The 18,628-nt window shown below is 36.9% G+C and overlaps 2 protein-coding genes across 2 annotated transcripts; both read right to left on the bottom strand.

Annotated features, from left to right (window-relative positions):
* Positions 1 to 1,617: 1,617 nt before the first annotated feature.
* On the bottom strand, positions 1,618 to 4,595 carry LOC306905011 (uncharacterized protein). Its single transcript, XM_079475325.1, has 7 exons — positions 4,341 to 4,595; positions 4,050 to 4,119; positions 3,811 to 3,966; positions 3,371 to 3,429; positions 2,853 to 2,942; positions 2,662 to 2,754; positions 1,618 to 2,540 (listed from the first exon to the last, which is right to left on the bottom strand). The coding sequence occupies exons 1-7, from the start codon at positions 4,341 to 4,343 to the stop codon at positions 2,490 to 2,492; spliced, it is 522 nt and encodes a 173-aa protein (XP_079331451.1). The 5' UTR covers positions 4,344 to 4,595; the 3' UTR covers positions 1,618 to 2,489.
* Positions 4,596 to 9,409: 4,814 nt separating this feature from the next.
* On the bottom strand, positions 9,410 to 17,855 carry rhag (Rh associated glycoprotein). The gene is made up of 10 exons (XM_079474522.1): positions 17,572 to 17,855; positions 13,020 to 13,203; positions 12,768 to 12,918; positions 11,768 to 11,915; positions 11,519 to 11,685; positions 11,293 to 11,430; positions 11,090 to 11,211; positions 10,891 to 10,964; positions 10,503 to 10,576; positions 9,410 to 10,423 (listed from the first exon to the last, which is right to left on the bottom strand). The coding sequence occupies exons 1-10, from the start codon at positions 17,756 to 17,758 to the stop codon at positions 10,349 to 10,351; spliced, it is 1,320 nt and encodes a 439-aa protein (XP_079330648.1). The 5' UTR covers positions 17,759 to 17,855; the 3' UTR covers positions 9,410 to 10,348.
* Between the last annotated feature and the right edge of the window lie 773 nt (positions 17,856 to 18,628).

Genomic DNA, 18,628 nt, shown 5'->3' on the forward strand with positions numbered 1-18,628 from the left:
AGAATGATAATGTACATCATTGTGGTATCAAGATCCATCCATCCATTTTCTTCCGCTTATCCGGGGCCGGGTCGCGGGGGCAGCAGTCTAAGCAGAGATGCCCAGACATCCCTCACCCTAGACACTTCCTCCAGCTCTTCCGGGGGGACACCGAGGCGTTCCCAGGCCAGCCGGGAGACATAGTCCCACCAGCGTGTCCTAGGTCTTCCCCGGGGTCTCCTCCGGTCGGACGGGCCCAGAGCACCTTCCGGGGAAGGCGTCCAGTAGGCATCCGTAACAGATGCCCAAGCCACCTCAGCTGACCCCTCTCGATGTGGAGGAGCAGCGGCTCTACTCCGAGCTCCTCCCGGGTGACCAAGCTTCTCACCCTAATCATCAAGTAATCAAGATGGTATCAAGATGTTTTTCAAAAATAAAGACACACAGACTTTTCACAGTATCACGGTATTATAAAGGCGAATCATAAAAGGGCTGTTTTCAACATTTGCTTATGGCAACAATGAATTCTGCCTAGATACAATTATCATGGAAAACAAACTGAAAAACAATATAACCCAATTACAGAGGTAAATGTACTATTTTTGTACTACTTTATTACACGGATGTATCAAACAGATGTACTATCAGAATTTTAAGAAATTACCCGTTGAACAAATGATATATTCACATGGCAGCCTTTTCTCCAGCCATTAGGCCATGACTGCCTACACTGAAATGCATGCTCAATGCCCCTGGTCCCGTATGGCACAACATTACAACACATTACCAAAGAACAATTCTTGAAGGGGTCACAAATAATACAGTCAAAATTGTACTTATAAAGATATGTGAAAACAGAGGAAAGCCTTGCTACTATCATTATTGTAGCATGGAGACTGCGTCATTCTGGTTATATTCAAATTTTCTCTCTGATTCAATGAAAAAGCTTCTTCAAAACTATTTACTATTAATGTTTTTTTAAGTTGTTTACAATTAAGCCATCTACATGCAATGAAATTTAAATGCAGTGACTGTTTTGTGAAAAAGATATATAAAAGAAGTCTTCATACATCTACATAAAGAGGTTTGCCTCCGCCAACAAACTATGTTCATGTTCAATACACAAACATTCAGTAACAGTAACAGATTCTTAAATTCAATGTGTTATACTCGTCTATGAGTCGCCTGAGTTTCAGTCAACTGAATGTTTAGCTTATCAACCGCACACACACTGCACAAAATAGATGCTGAGAAAACGAGGACAAAGAGTGTCTGAAATTTCAAGGTCACAAAATTGTCACTAGTATGTGCGTGACTGTGTGCGACACGGGACCTGCCCTGATAGCACACATACTGTACATCTGCTTACGTCTATCACATTGAACTTCAAGCAACATGGATTCTGTGCCTCTCCACTCTTCCTCCAGACTCTGGGACCTTGATTTCCAAAGTAAATGCTAAATCTACTTTCATCTGAAAAGAGGACTTTGGTCCACTGTGTTTTCAGAGGTTCACAGTCAACGCATCGGGAACTTTTAGAGCACTTCATGCGTCCTTCTGCTGTCAAGCTTTAAGGAGATGCTGATTTCATTTTCCAGCAGAACTTGTGTAATTTTTTTTTAAATAATAAATAAAAATCCATAGTCAAACAGGGAATTGAGCAGGGATCAAATACAGTAGCTAGGATTCGATTCTTGGAATCGATTCCCAGACCACGAATTGGAATCAAATAAATTCAGAATCAAACAGCCCTACTTGTACTGTGTAGTGCAGTTGAGATGAAAGGGGAAAGCAGGCAGTGGGCCAAACCACTGTGAGGCAGGGGAGGGGGAACTCAACTGTTTCTAAACTTAAAACGCATTTTTTGCATTTCTTCTTCCTAATGTGTAACTGAGAAACAGCGATTTTGCACATTAAAGGAACAAATTACCCAAAAATTAAAATGTCACTTTGTTCAAAAGTTGTGTGATGTTCCTAAATTAAGCTGACTCGTGACACGGTTCTTATGAAAACAATGAATGTGAATGACACCATTCAGCTTCATTGTATGGAAAAGTTGAGTGTAAACTTTCTTTTGTGTTACATGGCAGAAAGCAAAAAAACTGGTTTGGAACAACCCGAAAGTGTGTGAATTACAGCACATTTTTCTGTGAACTAGATCTTTATCTTTACACATTACGCTTTAATTCTTTCTCTTCTCTTAGGAGGTTTAATCATGACTTACTTGAGGATTATATCAAAAATAAAATGCGACACACCATTTTTTGTACAACTTTAGTAACACACAACATCCAAGCTACAGTCTTTTTGTGTATTTTTAAATCAGAAATAAACATACATTGCAGTACACAAAATGTAAAATAAAAGGGGTTATGTCAACCATTTACATTAAGAATTTCTGTTAAAGAACTGTCAATGTATAACATCAGCACAAAGAACATTGTAGTTGAGGATGGTCTCTCCCTGAGTGGTGTTCAGGCTAGTAATGGAAAAACAGAAGTACTTCTGCATCAGACGGTGGAGTTTAAGAACTCTAGCAGTTCGGCTCTGTTTCTGTCCCTCTGATTAAAAAAAAAGGAACAGGAAAAATAATGATGTATGAATTTATGTACAAGACGATTTTGTATCACTGGATTTGATCCGGTGTGTTTATTTAATGCACATGCACAGCGAAGAACCCACCTGCTTGTCCTTCTTTGACTTTTTTACTTTCATTTTAATCTTCTTTCCTGAAATCATACTGTACTTGCCGTTTTTCTTCTTTTCCTTAAGATACTGGGAACAATAGAGAACGTATTTAATGGCTTCATTACTCAATGTCAAAATAAAAGCGTGCATCACAGTGTACACATAATAATATATATAGACGGTACCTTTGAAATCTGAACTGGTCCACAGGCATCATCATGGTCTTTGTGCGCCTTAACTTTCTTACGTTTGCGTGTCTTTTCCTTCTTTACTTTCTGTTAGTAAGAACAGTCAAAACGTGTTTTATTAGCGAATATAATAAACTGCTGCTTCTTAATATTAATCCTCATTTATTACATCAGTCACTACAGAGAGTTTTTAGTTTGTTGGTGTCTATACCTCAAAATAAAAGGTATAATCTTCTTCAAAGCTGTCATATTTATTCTACATATATTGTTGATATAATATTCAGCAATCCACATTCCCCTGCATAACTTGTATATAACACAGTATAATTTGTATTTAGCACATCCGTACATACAATCTAATGCCTATCGTGCTTTTGTTTAATATTGTCCTTTAAGTCAAATGTGTATTGCCTCTCACAAATTTATTTTTACGTTTTGTTACCTGTGACTTGTCACCTGTGTGTGCACTGGACAGCTTCTGTCACTAAGACAAACTCTTTCTGAATCTGATTTACCTTTTTTCCATGCTTCTCTTTTCTTTTCTTTGAAGATTTTCTTCGTTTTGTACAAGAATCTAGCCATTAAGCAAAAAATGAAAAAGGACATCCGTTTAGGTTTCTCCTATCTGATGCATTATAAATCATAAAACAATTTTAATTTTTTTTCCTGTTTGCTAACCCTTTAACATTCTCATTAAGAAAAAAAACTATGGAAATTGTTGTTTGTTTTTCTATTTCTTTGGAGCAATTTTATCACTGACACAAATAAACTCGAAACTTACTTTTTTATTTCATAGCAAGCAGTCAATTTTAGCTTACTTTGCCTACCATAAAATGACAAACAAATGGATTTGCAGTGCATGTTTTACATCGACGAATGAATAAACTGTACTGAACTTGTAATATTTCAATCCTGTAACTTGTTATACATTATACAGTATGTAAGAGAAACTTACCTGAGCTACTGGAGCTGGACTTACTGCGTGATGAAGCACTGCTGGATGAAGACTGTGAGGAAGAGGAGGACGACGAAGATGAGGAAGAACTGGATGATGATGATGATGAGGACGACGACCTGCTTCGGCTCCTGTGACGTTTCAGATTTTCTCTTCCTGTCAATGCACACATTTGAAAAACTGTAAATAAATAATGAATAATAAAAAATGTATCTGACTAACACACAGCAGGTGTTCACCTCCGCTTTCAGATCCTCGTCTGCTTTTGGCACTTGACTCACTTCTCACTGGATCGTCCACTTTGGCGGACTGAATGAGAAACACAAAAGTACATGATGCTCAAAACTGATGTCTCGTTATGCCAAAGACCTAAATGTATGCTCTGGGCGATATATGTATCTGTCACCATCATCACAACAGCACAAGTCATGTACACTCATCAAAATGACTAACGTTAAATGCATTGTTGACAAATAACTAAAAAGTCGAACACAGAGTTAATAAAACAAAGCTTGAGCCCAGAACTTTACCATGTTTTTAAAGAGCACTCAGATTTTCCCGATGTGAAAACAGCAACAACGGCATAAAAATGCATGCAATAATCCTTCTCGTGTATAATCTGTTGTGAGAATGAGGTCGTGTAAATATAAATACGCTTTTCTTTTCATTTCTGTGCATAAATAGCTGCGCTTCAGTAAAATAAACACTACTGCGCGGCCATTTTACTCATCACCGTCACCCATACGTGAACTGGTCCATCCGGGTTCCTTCGTCAGCACGCGTCTGACGCCGATACGTCGACGTCGCCGCCATATTGGACCGGGCAAAACAGCACTGCGAGACGCGGCATCTTCGATTTTTGGTCGACATCTGTTTCAGTGACCTTGGATCTTCATAGTTAGACTCGGAAAGGTTTATAACTTAGGAATTGAGAAACCCACGCCTCATCGAGCCGTCATTGAATTCACTTTTCTTTGGGTGAATCACTGTGAAGACGTCACACATAGGTATTATAGTTTACTGTACTTTGAATCATATTGCGATTTATATACACAGAGTCAGTCGTGAATTCCTTTCGGTGCACTGTGTTGGAATATAACACTGTGTTCAATCTGTAAAATGAGTCATTAGACATATTGAAACACTACAATAATAGTTTTCTGCCAGCAGAGGGAGGAGCACTTTCAATTTTGATATTCTACTTACAAAAAAGTTCAATCGTCTAGTTAATGTTGTCACAAGTGAAAAGTAAAAGTTTTGTGATAAATTTATTAAAATTTGTGTTCGTATTTTTTCGTGTATCTAGTTGAAGTTAAAGCTGGAGGATTTCAAATATGTGAATCTATTGTGACGACTGTGAGTGTTCAGGTGTTTTTAGGTAAGACGCTTTCACTTTCTTAAAGTAACTCCTTGAAAACTTATTTTTACTTTGACATTTCTTTGATATTCATCGTTCATGCATAAATAATAAACATCAGACAAATAAAATAAACAAATAAATGAATATCAATAAATACATTGTTTGATATTTATTTATTTATTGTTTTGTGTAGCGGTGTGACTCTCGAAGTCTCATCATTTGTGTTAATATTGTGGTAATGTAATATTGTGTAGTTCAATTAAAGGAGCTGTTTCTTCAACACTCAGTATTCATTCATCTGAATTATAGTGGCTGTTTATTCCCTTCAATTTGAAATGATTGTTTCTGAATGTCATTTACGTTCAGTGTCAGATCAGATGGATCAGATTCACCTCTTCAGCTCCGAAACACAAACGTCCACAGATGAAGATTTATCTCCAGTACTTTCTGTAAACACTTTAATAGTAAACACTTACATAATAGAATAAATGTAAATATTAAATCTGTTCTGTGTAGTTCAGTTCAGCAGAAGAGATCAGATTCATAGGTCAGCTTTGTATCCAAGAACATTTACCGGTCTATGAATCTGCCTTACGAATTTAAGAGTGGAGACACATGGTGTGAACTCGGGTATATACAAATTATTTGTGAAACATGATAATAAATAATACATATTTTGTAATCATGTATTTTTTCGTGACCAAAAGAAAATTCATCATCTCACTTAAGGTCTTTGAACAAATTTAATATGCGTTTTTCCCTATTTGGCACTCGTTTGTAGATTAAAAATATCCATAAGATTTAAAACTCTACCACATGGTTGAGATGTTGTTTATGGTAAAACTTGGTTTATATATGCTGTAGGTTTATATTTTATCAGTTTTTCAATGATAACTTAACTTTAACTTTAATAAAGGTTGATACCATGTTTAAAGCACACACATGTATATTTATTTATAGTTCAATTTATAATAATATTCACACTTCTAGTTTTTGGTATATTGTGGCCATATACTGTATAATATCCGGCCATTAAATTCAATTCCTAAGTCTAAATTCATAACAATCATAATAAATTCAGCAAGTTTCAGTGAATAAATTGTAATGTATACATTTAATAACAGTTGAATGTATTTTGCATAACGGGACGTATGCACGAATTGTATGTGCATTTGATTTTATGAATTACCAATTTTACTTTACGTGCAATGTGTCAGTAAATTCAGTGGGTAGCACTGTTGCCTCACAGCAAGGTTCAAGAAGGTTCGAACCAGGAGGCCTTTTCTGTGTGGAGCTTGCGTGTTGTCCCTGTGTCAGGATGGGCTTCCCCACAATCCATAAACAGCAGATCACAGGGTAGGTGTAGGTCATGTAGGTCATTTTAAATGTGTGTGACCTGTGATTTACTGGCGATCTAACCAGGGTGTTTTCTGACTGTGGACCGAGATGCTGGGATAGGCTTCAGACCCCTGTGACCCTAAGTAGACAATTGGCATTAGTTTCCACATGGTGACATTAGTTTATATTTTGAAAAACAGCTGTCTTGTTTGTAGAGAAGCAAAGCATTACTCTGACCCACTGAAATCCAAACGGTTGGATACAAATGTTTAGTATTGGGGTCAGGGTTCATGTCTGAATTATATTCAAAAATACTACTAATGTTCTACAAATGTTTATATGAGGAACAGATAGAAATATTTCAATTTGCATCCTTATGATCAACCCTACAGATCCTCATCTCGTCACAGTTCAGCCACAATTTTTCAGAAAAAAAACCCTATTCGCTGCCTTAAATGGTTTAAACAGTGCCCAATGTGTGAGCTGTATGAATTAAGATTTTTTTCATTTGTTTGGCCGTTTTTTTGTACATATAGCCTACATGGCTAAAATGTCTGCCGTATAATATTTCTATAGCCTGATGAAATAATTAGATTAAAACATTTCTTTTTCATTAGGCTATTTTTGGTGCCCCCTCAGCACTTGGTGCCCTACACTACGCACAGCGCTAATGCGCATGGTGGGAGCGGCGGCGCTGTATACAGTCATGCATTTTCATAAGCACAGATTTCAATGTGTTAAATAAAATCCTAATTGAATGCAAAGAGTTTTGAAAATGGGAAAGGGTGTCAGATCTGCGAAGAGCTCCAGCTCTTAAGGGGGCCGCATTCTTAAACCTGCTGCTGCACACACTACAATTAATGTTAAAATAAAGAAAAAATCATTGATGTAATGGAGTCATCAGTTGTAGTACTAATATCAGAATGTTGGCATTCATTCATAAAATGATATTGTTAAAGAAATAATTTTTTTAAATTGCAAAAGTATATTTAAAACATTAATCTTATGTGCGATTAATCGTGATTAATCACAGATTTTTTTTTTATTAAATAGATTTTTTTAATCGATTTACAGCACTAATTTAAACACAGGGAAACATTATGTGACAGTAACATTCTCAGTTGTCAGAAAATATTCCCCCATCTATCATGCACAAATTTAGAACTAAACGGCTGAAAATGTCAGAACACACCTGTTTTTGGGGTAAAGAGACAGCAGTGAATGTATGAGACATTTATGAACTGTGACTTTTATGGAACTCAGGGGGAATCGTATCTGACAGCATCTTCAATCAAATACCGAGTCAGCAATGTCTAAATCTGGCACACCCTCATAAACTCTCCAGGGGCAAAGCTGCTCTTTGATTATGACTTGGATGTTCTACATTTATGCATTTAGCAGATGCTTTTATCCAAAACGACTTACATTGCATTGTACTGGGGTCGACATTCTCTAACCACTGAGACGTGATTCACCCACCGTAAGCCGTGGAGGCTACCGAGCAGTGTGGACAACTGATGCTGTCCTAATGCTACGAGCTCACGTGAACAGAGCAGGTAAATATTATGTAGCAATCTGGCAAAACGTAAGTTTATATAGTAACAAATGAATCGTATTTGATTGTGCATGGATCATACAGTTTCTGTAAAACGCTGATGAATTATGTACTCTATATCTTTTAGACTTAAAATATCAGTTTTCTGCACATCACTGTGCCTGTTTTTGAGTGCTTTAGTTATGAAGTTATGATAATTGATTTATACATTTTGTGCTGACTGCTGAGCCTGAGAGTTGTATTTTCATACCCACCGGGATGACATACTTGACTGGTTATGCCAGGGCGAGTGACATCATTACGTCAGAGCGTAAAATAATCTTCGGTCTTTTGAACCGGTTTATTGAAACTAACTGTTCGAAAGAGCCGGACTTCCAATCACTAGTGAGTAATCTTGGTGCAGGAACCTGCGTTCGTGCGATGTTTCAAATGGTTTGGCAACTGTAAGCACGTAAATAAGCACGGATATGTGTGGACAGTCGAAAAAATGTGATATAGGCAACACCTCCAGTGTGAACTGGGCTTTAGTCATTTAACAGACGCTTGTATGCAAAGTGACTTACAGAGAGTTCATGGAACAATACAGCGATATGTCTTACAGGAGCAATATTACAATGGGTGCTAATACCAAGTTTTTAACTTGTTGTTTTTCCTCCAGTTAATTACTTGTTAATGGTAATTCGATTGACAATCATACATATTTGAATAATAATCATCAGTGATCAATTTCAAAAACATTCATCAGTTATATATTAAATGTTAATTTATAATTAAATTAAATTGCTTTATTAACACAAAGAAATGCAGGCCTACATGCAATCTGTCACAGTGTGCAAGCCTTTAATACAGTTCTGTGTTTTATAATTTTACATTCAACTATGAATATTTCTATGCTAGTGTCATTATTCCTGCACACGGCACAGGGGGCGTCGCCAGATACCTTTAAATCTAAATCTGCTGTGCCCCAGTATAAATAAAAAAAACAACCCGTGGGGGTCAAGACAACAATTTTATAGTCCGATCAAATTTAAGATAAACTCAACTTATTTCAAGTTAAGGGGCTAAATAAACCTATAGAAACATTATATTGAGAGCAACTATACTAATGAGATTCATTCATGAATATAAACAAATTCAAAGATTTGGGAAAAATATTTTTTTAAGGCTACATTTCGTTTAATAACATATGAGGTTCTGTTGTTGTTCTTTTGATATGATTGATAGCATATGCGTGTAATATTAGTAATATCAATATTCTTCTGATTTCAAGTGAATATGCAAATGAGAAAATCAAACAAATAAAAACAATAGCTTGATTTCAAAATAAATTGATGGTATACAATGAATCGTATAAATGACAGTAAAAGTTTATTCCATTCACAGACCTTTGAAATACATCCAAGTGAAATTTAGACATTCAGAGACACAAAAGTTAAATTAGTAAAAGTCAGCTTGCAGTGAGACAAATGCATTTATATGAATGTTTTCTTTAACGTAAGAAAAACATATTGTTCAGAAGTCTCATCACGCGGTGACTAACCAATCACGTCTGCTTATACTGCTGCTGTGAGGTCAAGAAATGCAATGAAAGACATCTTCATACAGATCCTTTCACAAATGTATTTGCTTGAATAATTATATAATATTAATGTATTATCAATTGTGAAAATGTGTAAAAATATTAAAGTTTTCAATTATATTTGTTAGTCTTTCAGGATACAATTGTAAAAAAGCTTCTTTTAATATACATTGTATAAAAGGGTTGTTACTGATAACAATAACAAGCAACTATAGTTGTTGCAATGGTTATATTGGGTGGATTTGGATGTGAATTTGCACAAACCTTCCTTGTGTTTAAAAGCTTAATATAAACAAACATAAAATACAAACAGTGATGACATAATTGGGTCTGTGAAAAGACAAAAAAGTTAGATAAAAAACAACTGGGCTAGAAGTCTCATGTTGGCTCAGATTTGTGAGGTGTTTTCATCAACAACTGAGTTTTACTTATAACTCATTGTAAATGACATTTTCTGTACTATTCTGTAATTTTACCAATTTACATTTTATACCTAATGTCTCATGTTGAAAGGTTTTGACACTTTTGTGGGCCACATGAGCTATGGAATTTTAAAATATCTATAAAACGCATTTAGGAAAAAACAAATCTAACAGAACTGGACATCTGCCCATACATACTGTATAACTGTGTTAAAGATTTGACTAAGTGGTGTAAATGCTGATGGTTGAGAAGCCCTGAGGTGCATAATGGTCTGGTTTGAAGCCTAAGCTTCGGTTTTGTTCTTGGAATAATCGGCATGAGCCAAGTGCTCTTCATTCTCCTCTTCTTCCTCGGGAACCTGCATGTCAAACGTAACTAAAATCACCAACTTGAAGACTTTTTTAGCATTTAAAACAAAAAAGTTCATGTTGACGTACCTCCCAGTAGACGGAGTCATCGAAGCATTTTTGGTCCGGTGGTTGTCCCCAAAATGGAAGCTTCATGATCAGACCTTGAAAAAGTTTTACAATTGATTCACTTTGTGTTTTGTCATTTATTTAGATCATAGTACATCAATATTTCACCAAGAATTAAAAGTTATTCTAAGATGTTATACAAAATGTAAGTGACTTTTCATTCATTTAGGAAAATGCAAGGACGCAACATTCTTTAACATTTTTCTTCTTGTGTTCAACGGAACAAAAGAAAGTTATACAGGTTTAAAATATCTTAATATTTGAGTTGAATGTTGACATTTTTCGTGGTGAACTAGCACTTTACATTGAAATTGAATTCTCATTAAATTTTTTTTGCAAATGTACCCACCTGTGATGAGCCCACCCACCAAAGCGAAGCCCAGAGATGATGCTAAACCTCCAGCCTGATGAGCTGCTGACACTCTGCAATAAACAAGCACAAATATAGTAATAAAATACCTTTTTTTGCTGTACTAATGAAAATACCACAAACTAAAGCGCAATGAAAAAATAGAGAGCGTATAAAGAACAGTCAGCTGCTTACGTACCCATCCTTCCTGTGAAGTGCTGCCGCCACGATGCCAGCGAGTCCACCTAGGATGCCTGGCATGCCGTGTAGGTTATGCACGCCACAGGTGTCTTGGATTCCCAGATTGGAGGCGAGGATAGGCTGAGGAAACCAAAGAAAGAATATGGATTCACGTGTCATTTGAACTGTCATGTGTCATTAGCGATGATTTATAATTCATACAGTGAGGAACTTGAAGCCGAGGGTGGAGATAATGCCTGCCACGACTCCGATCAGCATGGCTCCGAATGGCTGGATGTTCATGTCTGCGCAGGTTCCAACGGCAACACCCCCTGCCAGCGTGGCATTTTGAATATGGACCTGTGCAAAAAAACACAATAGGTTGAGTCATATGACCCCAAAATCTGAGATGGGATAAATCACATCTCTCAGAATCTGGTGGTCTCACCATGTCGAGTTTGCCATTCTTCTCAACCAGACTGGAAGTTGCGTAAGCGGCGAGAGCGCAGGCGGCCAGAGAGAAATAGGTGTTGATAACAGCTGTGATTTGAGCGTCGCCGGGTTCAGCGATGGCAGAGTTGAAGCTTGGCCAGAACATCCACAGGAACACCGTGCCTACATACACAAGAAGAGTCAGTGTGAGAGCCTTCAGACCCCATGTGAACCTTTGATGGATAGAATGAACCAACTTTCATACCGATCATTGCAAACAAGTCTGAGTGGTAGACCGATCCATCATTATCATGACCATTACAAAGACCCGGGCGATAAAGCACACGAGCAACAGCCAAGCCAAAGTAAGCACCAAATGCATGAATGGTCATGGAGGCGCCCACATCAGATGCCTGTTGAAAGAGGAAAATGTGTTTATTCTCTATATAAAAAATGTATATTAAAGTTGGTATTGCTTAACGGAACACAAAAAATGATCTTGAAGAAATGTTTATACACCATACCATAAAGTCTCATCTTAATAATGTTATTTCTAAAAGTCTTAGGACGGAACCTCATGGGAGACTATTTCAATCCAGAGTTTTTTTCTGTAGAAATTCTTTTGACATTGGACTGGAATTTGTATTTGTATTTGTATCTTTTGTATGTTTTATTCTTTTATTGTGTTTTTTGTTCTGTCGCTGTCATTCTGTTGCACTGCGGAACTTCTGTCACGAAAACAAATTCCATAAATGTGTGAACATACCTGGCAATAAAGCTCATTCTATTCTATTAGGCCACCACAATACATGCAATACAACACATAATGATTATATAATGTAAGAGAGACCACTCTAGTTGCTAACCAGAAACCCTTCTGGCACTTTGAGAGGTGGGGAGCATTCAGGACACTTTTGTTATGGGAATACTGGGTGTGTACATGAAGTTCATCCTGCCAACTTTAGGAAGGAGATACAAAATTGCTTTTTCCTTTATCTTTGGTCAAGCTTCCTTTTATGACCAAAATGATCCCACAGGACTCGGCCTGACAGGAATTCAGATAGCGAAAATGATAACGAAGATCTGCTGCCAATATTTGAACTCACAACTTATAACATTTTTCACTTCAAATTCTGTAGGTAAAAATGGAGAGTTAGACACTACATGGGGTGTCCCTTCATTCACAGAACTATTCACAGCTTATCTGTAACGTCCTCACTAGCTGTTTAACATTGAGACGGTAGGAGGAAAATAAGTGTACATACCCCAATGACTTCCACAACCAGATGCTCATTGATGCAGAAGATGGTGATCTCCATCAGGGTCATGATGAGAAGCTGGACTGGGCTGGTTTTTCCCAGAATGGCTCCGAATGAGATCAGAACGGTCGCTGTGCTGAAGTCAGCGTTTATCATGCTGTAAAGAAGGAATGATGGGATACATCACTATCAGAATTATCACTGCTTGAGCAGATTTCATGAGATTATCTCAAACATTTCTATTTGAATATGTGTTACCTATTGATTGAGACTCTTATTTTTCCATCATGCATGTGCCAGAAGTTCTGGAGGAGAAGACCCCACTGCAGACCGAAGGCGGCCAGCAGCAGGTTGATGCCCACACTGCTGAAACCATATCTCTTCAGAAAGGTCATCAAGAAACCAAAGCCAATGAAGATCATCACGTGTACATCCTGAAACACTGGAATAAAGGGATAAAGAGCTGATGAGAGGGATGTTCATACTAGTTTCTAAAGCTAGGGATATTATAGGACTCAGAAATAAAACAACTTTTTTTTAATCCTTGTGAAGATTCATAGTGAGTTATTATGACTAATCATAGAAAATAAAGAATTAAAGTGAATTAGAGCAGCTCTATATAATATAGTAAGTCTTTGTGAAGATTCATAGTGAATCATGGTTATTTATTATGAATAAACATTGTGAATCGTTATGAAGAATCATATTGAATCAATATAGACAATCTTTGTTTCTACCCGGTGAAGATTCATAGTGAATCACTATAATTAATTCTATTTAAGTGTCATGACAAATCATAGTGAATCATTACAAAGAAATATAGTGAATTAATATAGAGCATCTTTGTTAATAATTGTGTAGATTAATAGTGAATTGCTAAAAAGAATCACGGTAAACATTGTGAAGAATCATAGTGAATCGTTATGGAGAATCATAATGAATCATTTTCTATATTAATTCACCATGATTTATCATAATAATTCACTATATTCATGGTGACATAAGGATTTACTAAGATTGTCTATATTGGTTAACTTTGATTTTTCATAATGATTTGTTATTAGTATTATTATTCTTCACAACGATTCACAATGAATCGTTATATAGATTCATGATTCTTCATGATGATTTTCAATGATTCTTTATAATGACTCACTATGGTTCTTAACATTGATTCACATTAAATCCTCTCACGGATTTACAAAGATGCTCTATATTAAGATTTATCATTATAATTCACTATGGTCATTTATACTGACTCACTATGAATATTCACAAGGATTTACTAAGATTCTCTATATTGATTCACTGTGATTTTTCATAATCTTTATAAATCCATGAGAAGATTCATAGTGAATCACTATGAAGTACCATACTGAGTCATTATGTAGAATCATTGTAAATCATCATGAATCATAGTGAATCAATGTAAAGATTTTAGTAAATCCTGGTGAAGTTTCATAGTGAATCATTTTGAAGGAATAAAAAATAATAAATAATAAAAAATCTGTTCTTTTATATAGTGAAAGCTTAAAGCAAACAATCCGTCAAGCTCCAAAACAACAAATGTCCCTGTAAACCCAGTCCATGTGATTCTCGTGCTGAAGTCGAGTAAAATATTTCCTTTCTGTTCAAGCTCAGGTTTCAATTTTGATGTATAATGGCATACAAATAGTAAACATGTTTAAATAGCACTTCATCTCTGCTCAGCATACAAAGAGACTGTTGTAGAGTAATTCCTGGAAACATTGGCGGAAACAATTGAATTACCCTCGTCTTTCTACATCTGTGTAAAGGTTTTGCGCACTTCTCTCTATAAAGCACAAGTCAAAAACACCATTAGTTCAACACACGCTATTTCATTCACTTCACATGACTAGTCAGCATTTAAACCTATTCAGATCAGGATTACACACATTCAATTAAACAAATGAAATGAAATGCACGGTATGAGGACACATGCTGGATCGCTGCTGGCCTCTGCCATCTTTCCTCATGGTAAGGAAGCGGTTTTGTTAGACTGAAACTCTACGGAGAAAAGATATGATCCAGGACACCAGATTCATCACACCACACAATACAAAGCATATCAACGGGCCCGTGGATAATGATCAGACACATTAACGATTGTCAGGAAGTTTAAAAAAAGTCTCCGTCCCAGGAGAGACAAGGGGAACTGTAAAGAGCGGACCGCCGAAAGGTGTGGTACTAGCCAATGAATAGACGAACATTACGGCTTCCTTGGAATGCTTCTGGAAACCCTCCACCCATTCAATTATCCACATGAAATCTCAACTCGCCAGCGGATAAACCCAAATATCATCAATCATAGTGCTTATGCGTGACATGTGGTCAAGCCATCAAGATACCAGACGGCCCCTGTGAGGAGCCAGCTAGCCTTACAGCTGAAGCACTTTGATCAGGTAAAAACGAGTGAATTTGCCTGCTGTCTGTAGGATGTCTTCATTTTATAATGTACTCTGCGTTGGCGGCAAGCCGTACACAAATACAGTAGACACTGTATGATGATACAGTAACAAAACAGACTAAACAGGAAAACTTCAAAGTCAGTCTTATCTTGTTACACAAGCCATCTTCAAACAAACTAGACGAACGTGATCTATTATTGCATAATGCTTTCTGTTATCACTGACCATTTTTGATCAAGGTTTACCAAAAAAAACGTACAGAAAGGCTTCTTTCATGAAATGACCACTCCAACATGATTTGCACCAGCTTCAAGCTTGTTTTTCTGGTAAAGTTACTTGACCAAAGAAGTCCTGCTAGCATCCAACGGCTAACCTTCGTGAGAACATTGTTTCGCAATGTTGTTCTGTTTCAAATCTTACTTTGATAGCTGTCGAGCCATTAATGCAGATAATGTTCAAAACCAGTTAAAGGTCAAAGTTTATCAAGCCTTCCTCTGATCTTTCCATCGATCTCGAGCGACACGTGTTTACAGTGACGGGGTCGGCGAGCTACAGAACTTTCTAGCAATTTTGAAAGAGTTTCACAGTGTCGGTTGAGCAAATGCGCACAATCCATCATCCTGTTGGCTTGTACAACAAACAGAATCAATTTGCCCGTGAAAGTTTTCATATGGCTCATGTGCAACAGATTTACCGATAAAATCTCAAAGGCGCATGCTTCTTTTTTCTAATGGGTGGAAAGTTTCCTCTCGATGTGAACGACCTTATTTGATTTTGTTGCTGCTCATTTGGCACATGGTGACATAATTCGGCCATGTTTGTTATCTTTGTTGCCAAGATCAAAATGCCCTTTATTTTTATTTCTTTGAACACTTCCACTTATTTCTGGAATGCTTTCCATGTGACCCCAGCACAGAGTGACAGGTGGCCTACATTTTCCCACAAGATAGAAACATGTGATTTTGATTTTCATTTCCTGTCTTCCTTTCATGGCTTCAACCTCTGAGGTCACGATCCCCGGGTGGCACACAAACCTTTATTAACAACAGCAGGGAACAAAATGAGCGGTAGAATATTATATGTCTGATTTCATGTTGATCTTAAGAAGTCTTAGCAAACATTTACTAAAAATGTTTTTTGAGGACAAGAATTCGTAACTGTTGTACAAGGAGGCTAATTCGTACGAACTCATACAATGTGAATCATAAAAAAACAACACTGAAGCCCCGCCCCTTACCCCACCCATAAACTTGAGCGAAAGCAAATCGTGCTAAAACAGTTTTAGCAAAATAAAGTGGCGAATCGAAAGAGCGATTGATTACAAATTTAGAGGGATAGTTCACCCCAAAATGAAAACATTTTACGATTATTATTTTTACGAATTTGTAAAAATTATTTTATTAAACAAATTTGAAGAGTCGATTTGAAACTTTGCAGGCACCCTAAGACTAATCTTTCATGTTCATACTCTCCACACCCCAGGCATGGCTTGAGTCCAAACCGTGTCCAAGCAGTCATGAGTGGGACATAAAGATAAAAACAAAAACATGCATTTATAAAAATGCATGTTATCTCGGTTACGTCTGTGAAGAGCAGAAACAACAGCTAAAGCCAACTAACCAACATCAGCATTTCAACTGCTTATGTACTTAAGAACCTAAAATTGAAATGCATTTACAAACTGAAGAAGTCCAATTTCTAATTCAACCTACAGAAAATCATGTTAAGAATATAGCAAAGTAAAGGGATGGTTCAGACACAAATTCTGACATTTTTTCATTCTCTTGCCCTCATGTCACTCTTTCGTCTGTGGAACACAAAAAAAGATATTCAGAGAAATGTCCCAGTGGTTTTGTGCTCATACAAGGGAAACTTCAATGGTTTTTGGTTATGAACATTCTTCAAAATATCTTCTTTTTTGTTGAAAGTCATACAGGTTTGACGTGACATGAGGATGAGTAAATTATGAAAGAATTTTCATTTCATGTGTTAGGTCCACATGATCTTCATCAACCTCTCCTTGTTTCTCTCCTGCGTGCGGCTTTGGCTCCTCTGTGCAGGGAGTATTTTTAGAGATGTGCGTGCTGAATGAACATTAGTGGAATACTGATGCCAAATTGACCTCACATTCAGCAAACGCTGACGCGTAAGACACGTGAAGCTTGAAACTCAATTACAAAGCTGCAATTTTTAAAGAATGATCTAAATAGCAGTAAAGCCAGCAACATCAAACAATCTATCTTATTGCTTTAACATTTGTGTAGCAGTCACAAATCTAAAACCTCAAGACTAAACAGTTGTATAACAGGCCATATGAATGTATTCTCCACTGCACCAGTGGAAGATAAAGCATCATATAGTATATACTTAGAGATACTTACTAGGGTAGAGCGTCATTGGACTTTCAGGATGAGTTGTATTCCCTTCAGCATGATGGCCATCTCCGTGTCCATGGGCATCACCGGTGTCATACTCCACAAACAGAGCGTACAGAACAATGGTCACTGCTTCCAGTATCAGGGCCAGAATTGGGAATTTGAGCCTCATGTTGGTGGCGTACGCTGGCATACTTTAACACTTTATCTGCTCGGCCACTCTTCTTGTTTGGGGCCCTATCACTCGATTCTATCTGTGGCTTGTGGGGGCAGTGCAGAAAGTTGCCTGTGGTTTTGAATTGGCTGCAAATTTCAGAAAGACCAATGACAAGGGAGACACCCCCTTTAACACACACACACGCACTCACAGGGAAACATAAATAGAAGCACGGACGGCGTAAAGGTCTTCTAAGAGAAACAGCACATTTATATACAGGATACTTATATTGTTATGGTTATTTTCATAACATGATATACATTACACATTTCATTTTGAAATGTTTATTCAATAATGTAAAAAAACACAGTTTTTAATAATGTATAAATATATTTAACTCAAACACTGTATTTATAAACATAAACCCGCCGGTTGATTTGTTTCTGCATTGCTGTGGATCGGGTATCTCAGTTCCTCTTCTGTTTTTTCTCCCTTGGGTTCTCATCATTTGGGTTGAACACACCCTTTAACAAACAGGTGCTGCTCTTAGTGCTTATTTTGCACTGAATGAAGACAAAAAGAATCTTTCAATATTTTGACTGTTAGTTATCTTGTAATAAAATTTTCAAGGAAATAAAAAACCCAAGTTTGTTTTCTATTTAACGTTATGGGGCGGTTTCCCGGACAGGCATTAAAAAGTGAATGTTTGGCTGAAAAGATGCGTCTTTAATCTAGATTTAAATTGGGCGAGTGTGTCTGATCCTGGAATAGTATCGGGAAGGTTATTCCAGAGTTTAGGTGCTACGTATGAGAAAGCTCGACCCCCTTTGGTGATTTAGTTATTCTAGGTGTTATCAAAGTCCTGAGTTTTGAGATCTTAGAGAGCGTGATGGGTTGTAGTGTGAT

Source organism: Barbatula barbatula (genome assembly GCF_947034865.1).
Source record: "Barbatula barbatula genome assembly, chromosome: 15".
NCBI lineage: Eukaryota > Metazoa > Chordata > Actinopteri > Cypriniformes > Nemacheilidae > Barbatula > Barbatula barbatula.

Coding starts and splice junctions, on each gene's coding strand:
- LOC306905011 (XM_079475325.1), bottom strand. Junction 3,967..4,049: donor ACGAGGATCTGAAAGCGGAG/GTGAACACCTGC, acceptor GTGCATTGACAG/GAAGAGAAAATCTGAAACGT. Junction 3,430..3,810: donor GTCCAGCTCCAGTAGCTCAG/GTAAGTTTCTCT, acceptor CTTAATGGCTAG/ATTCTTGTACAAAACGAAGA.
- rhag (XM_079474522.1), bottom strand. CDS start 17,758: ATGCCAGCGTACGCCACCAACATGAGGCTCAAATTCCCAATTCTGGCC. Junction 12,919..13,019: donor ATAAGAGTCTCAATCAATAG/GTAACACATATT, acceptor CCTTCTTTACAG/CATGATAAACGCTGACTTCA. Junction 10,424..10,502: donor ATGACTCCGTCTACTGGGAG/GTACGTCAACAT, acceptor TTTGACATGCAG/GTTCCCGAGGAAGAAGAGGA.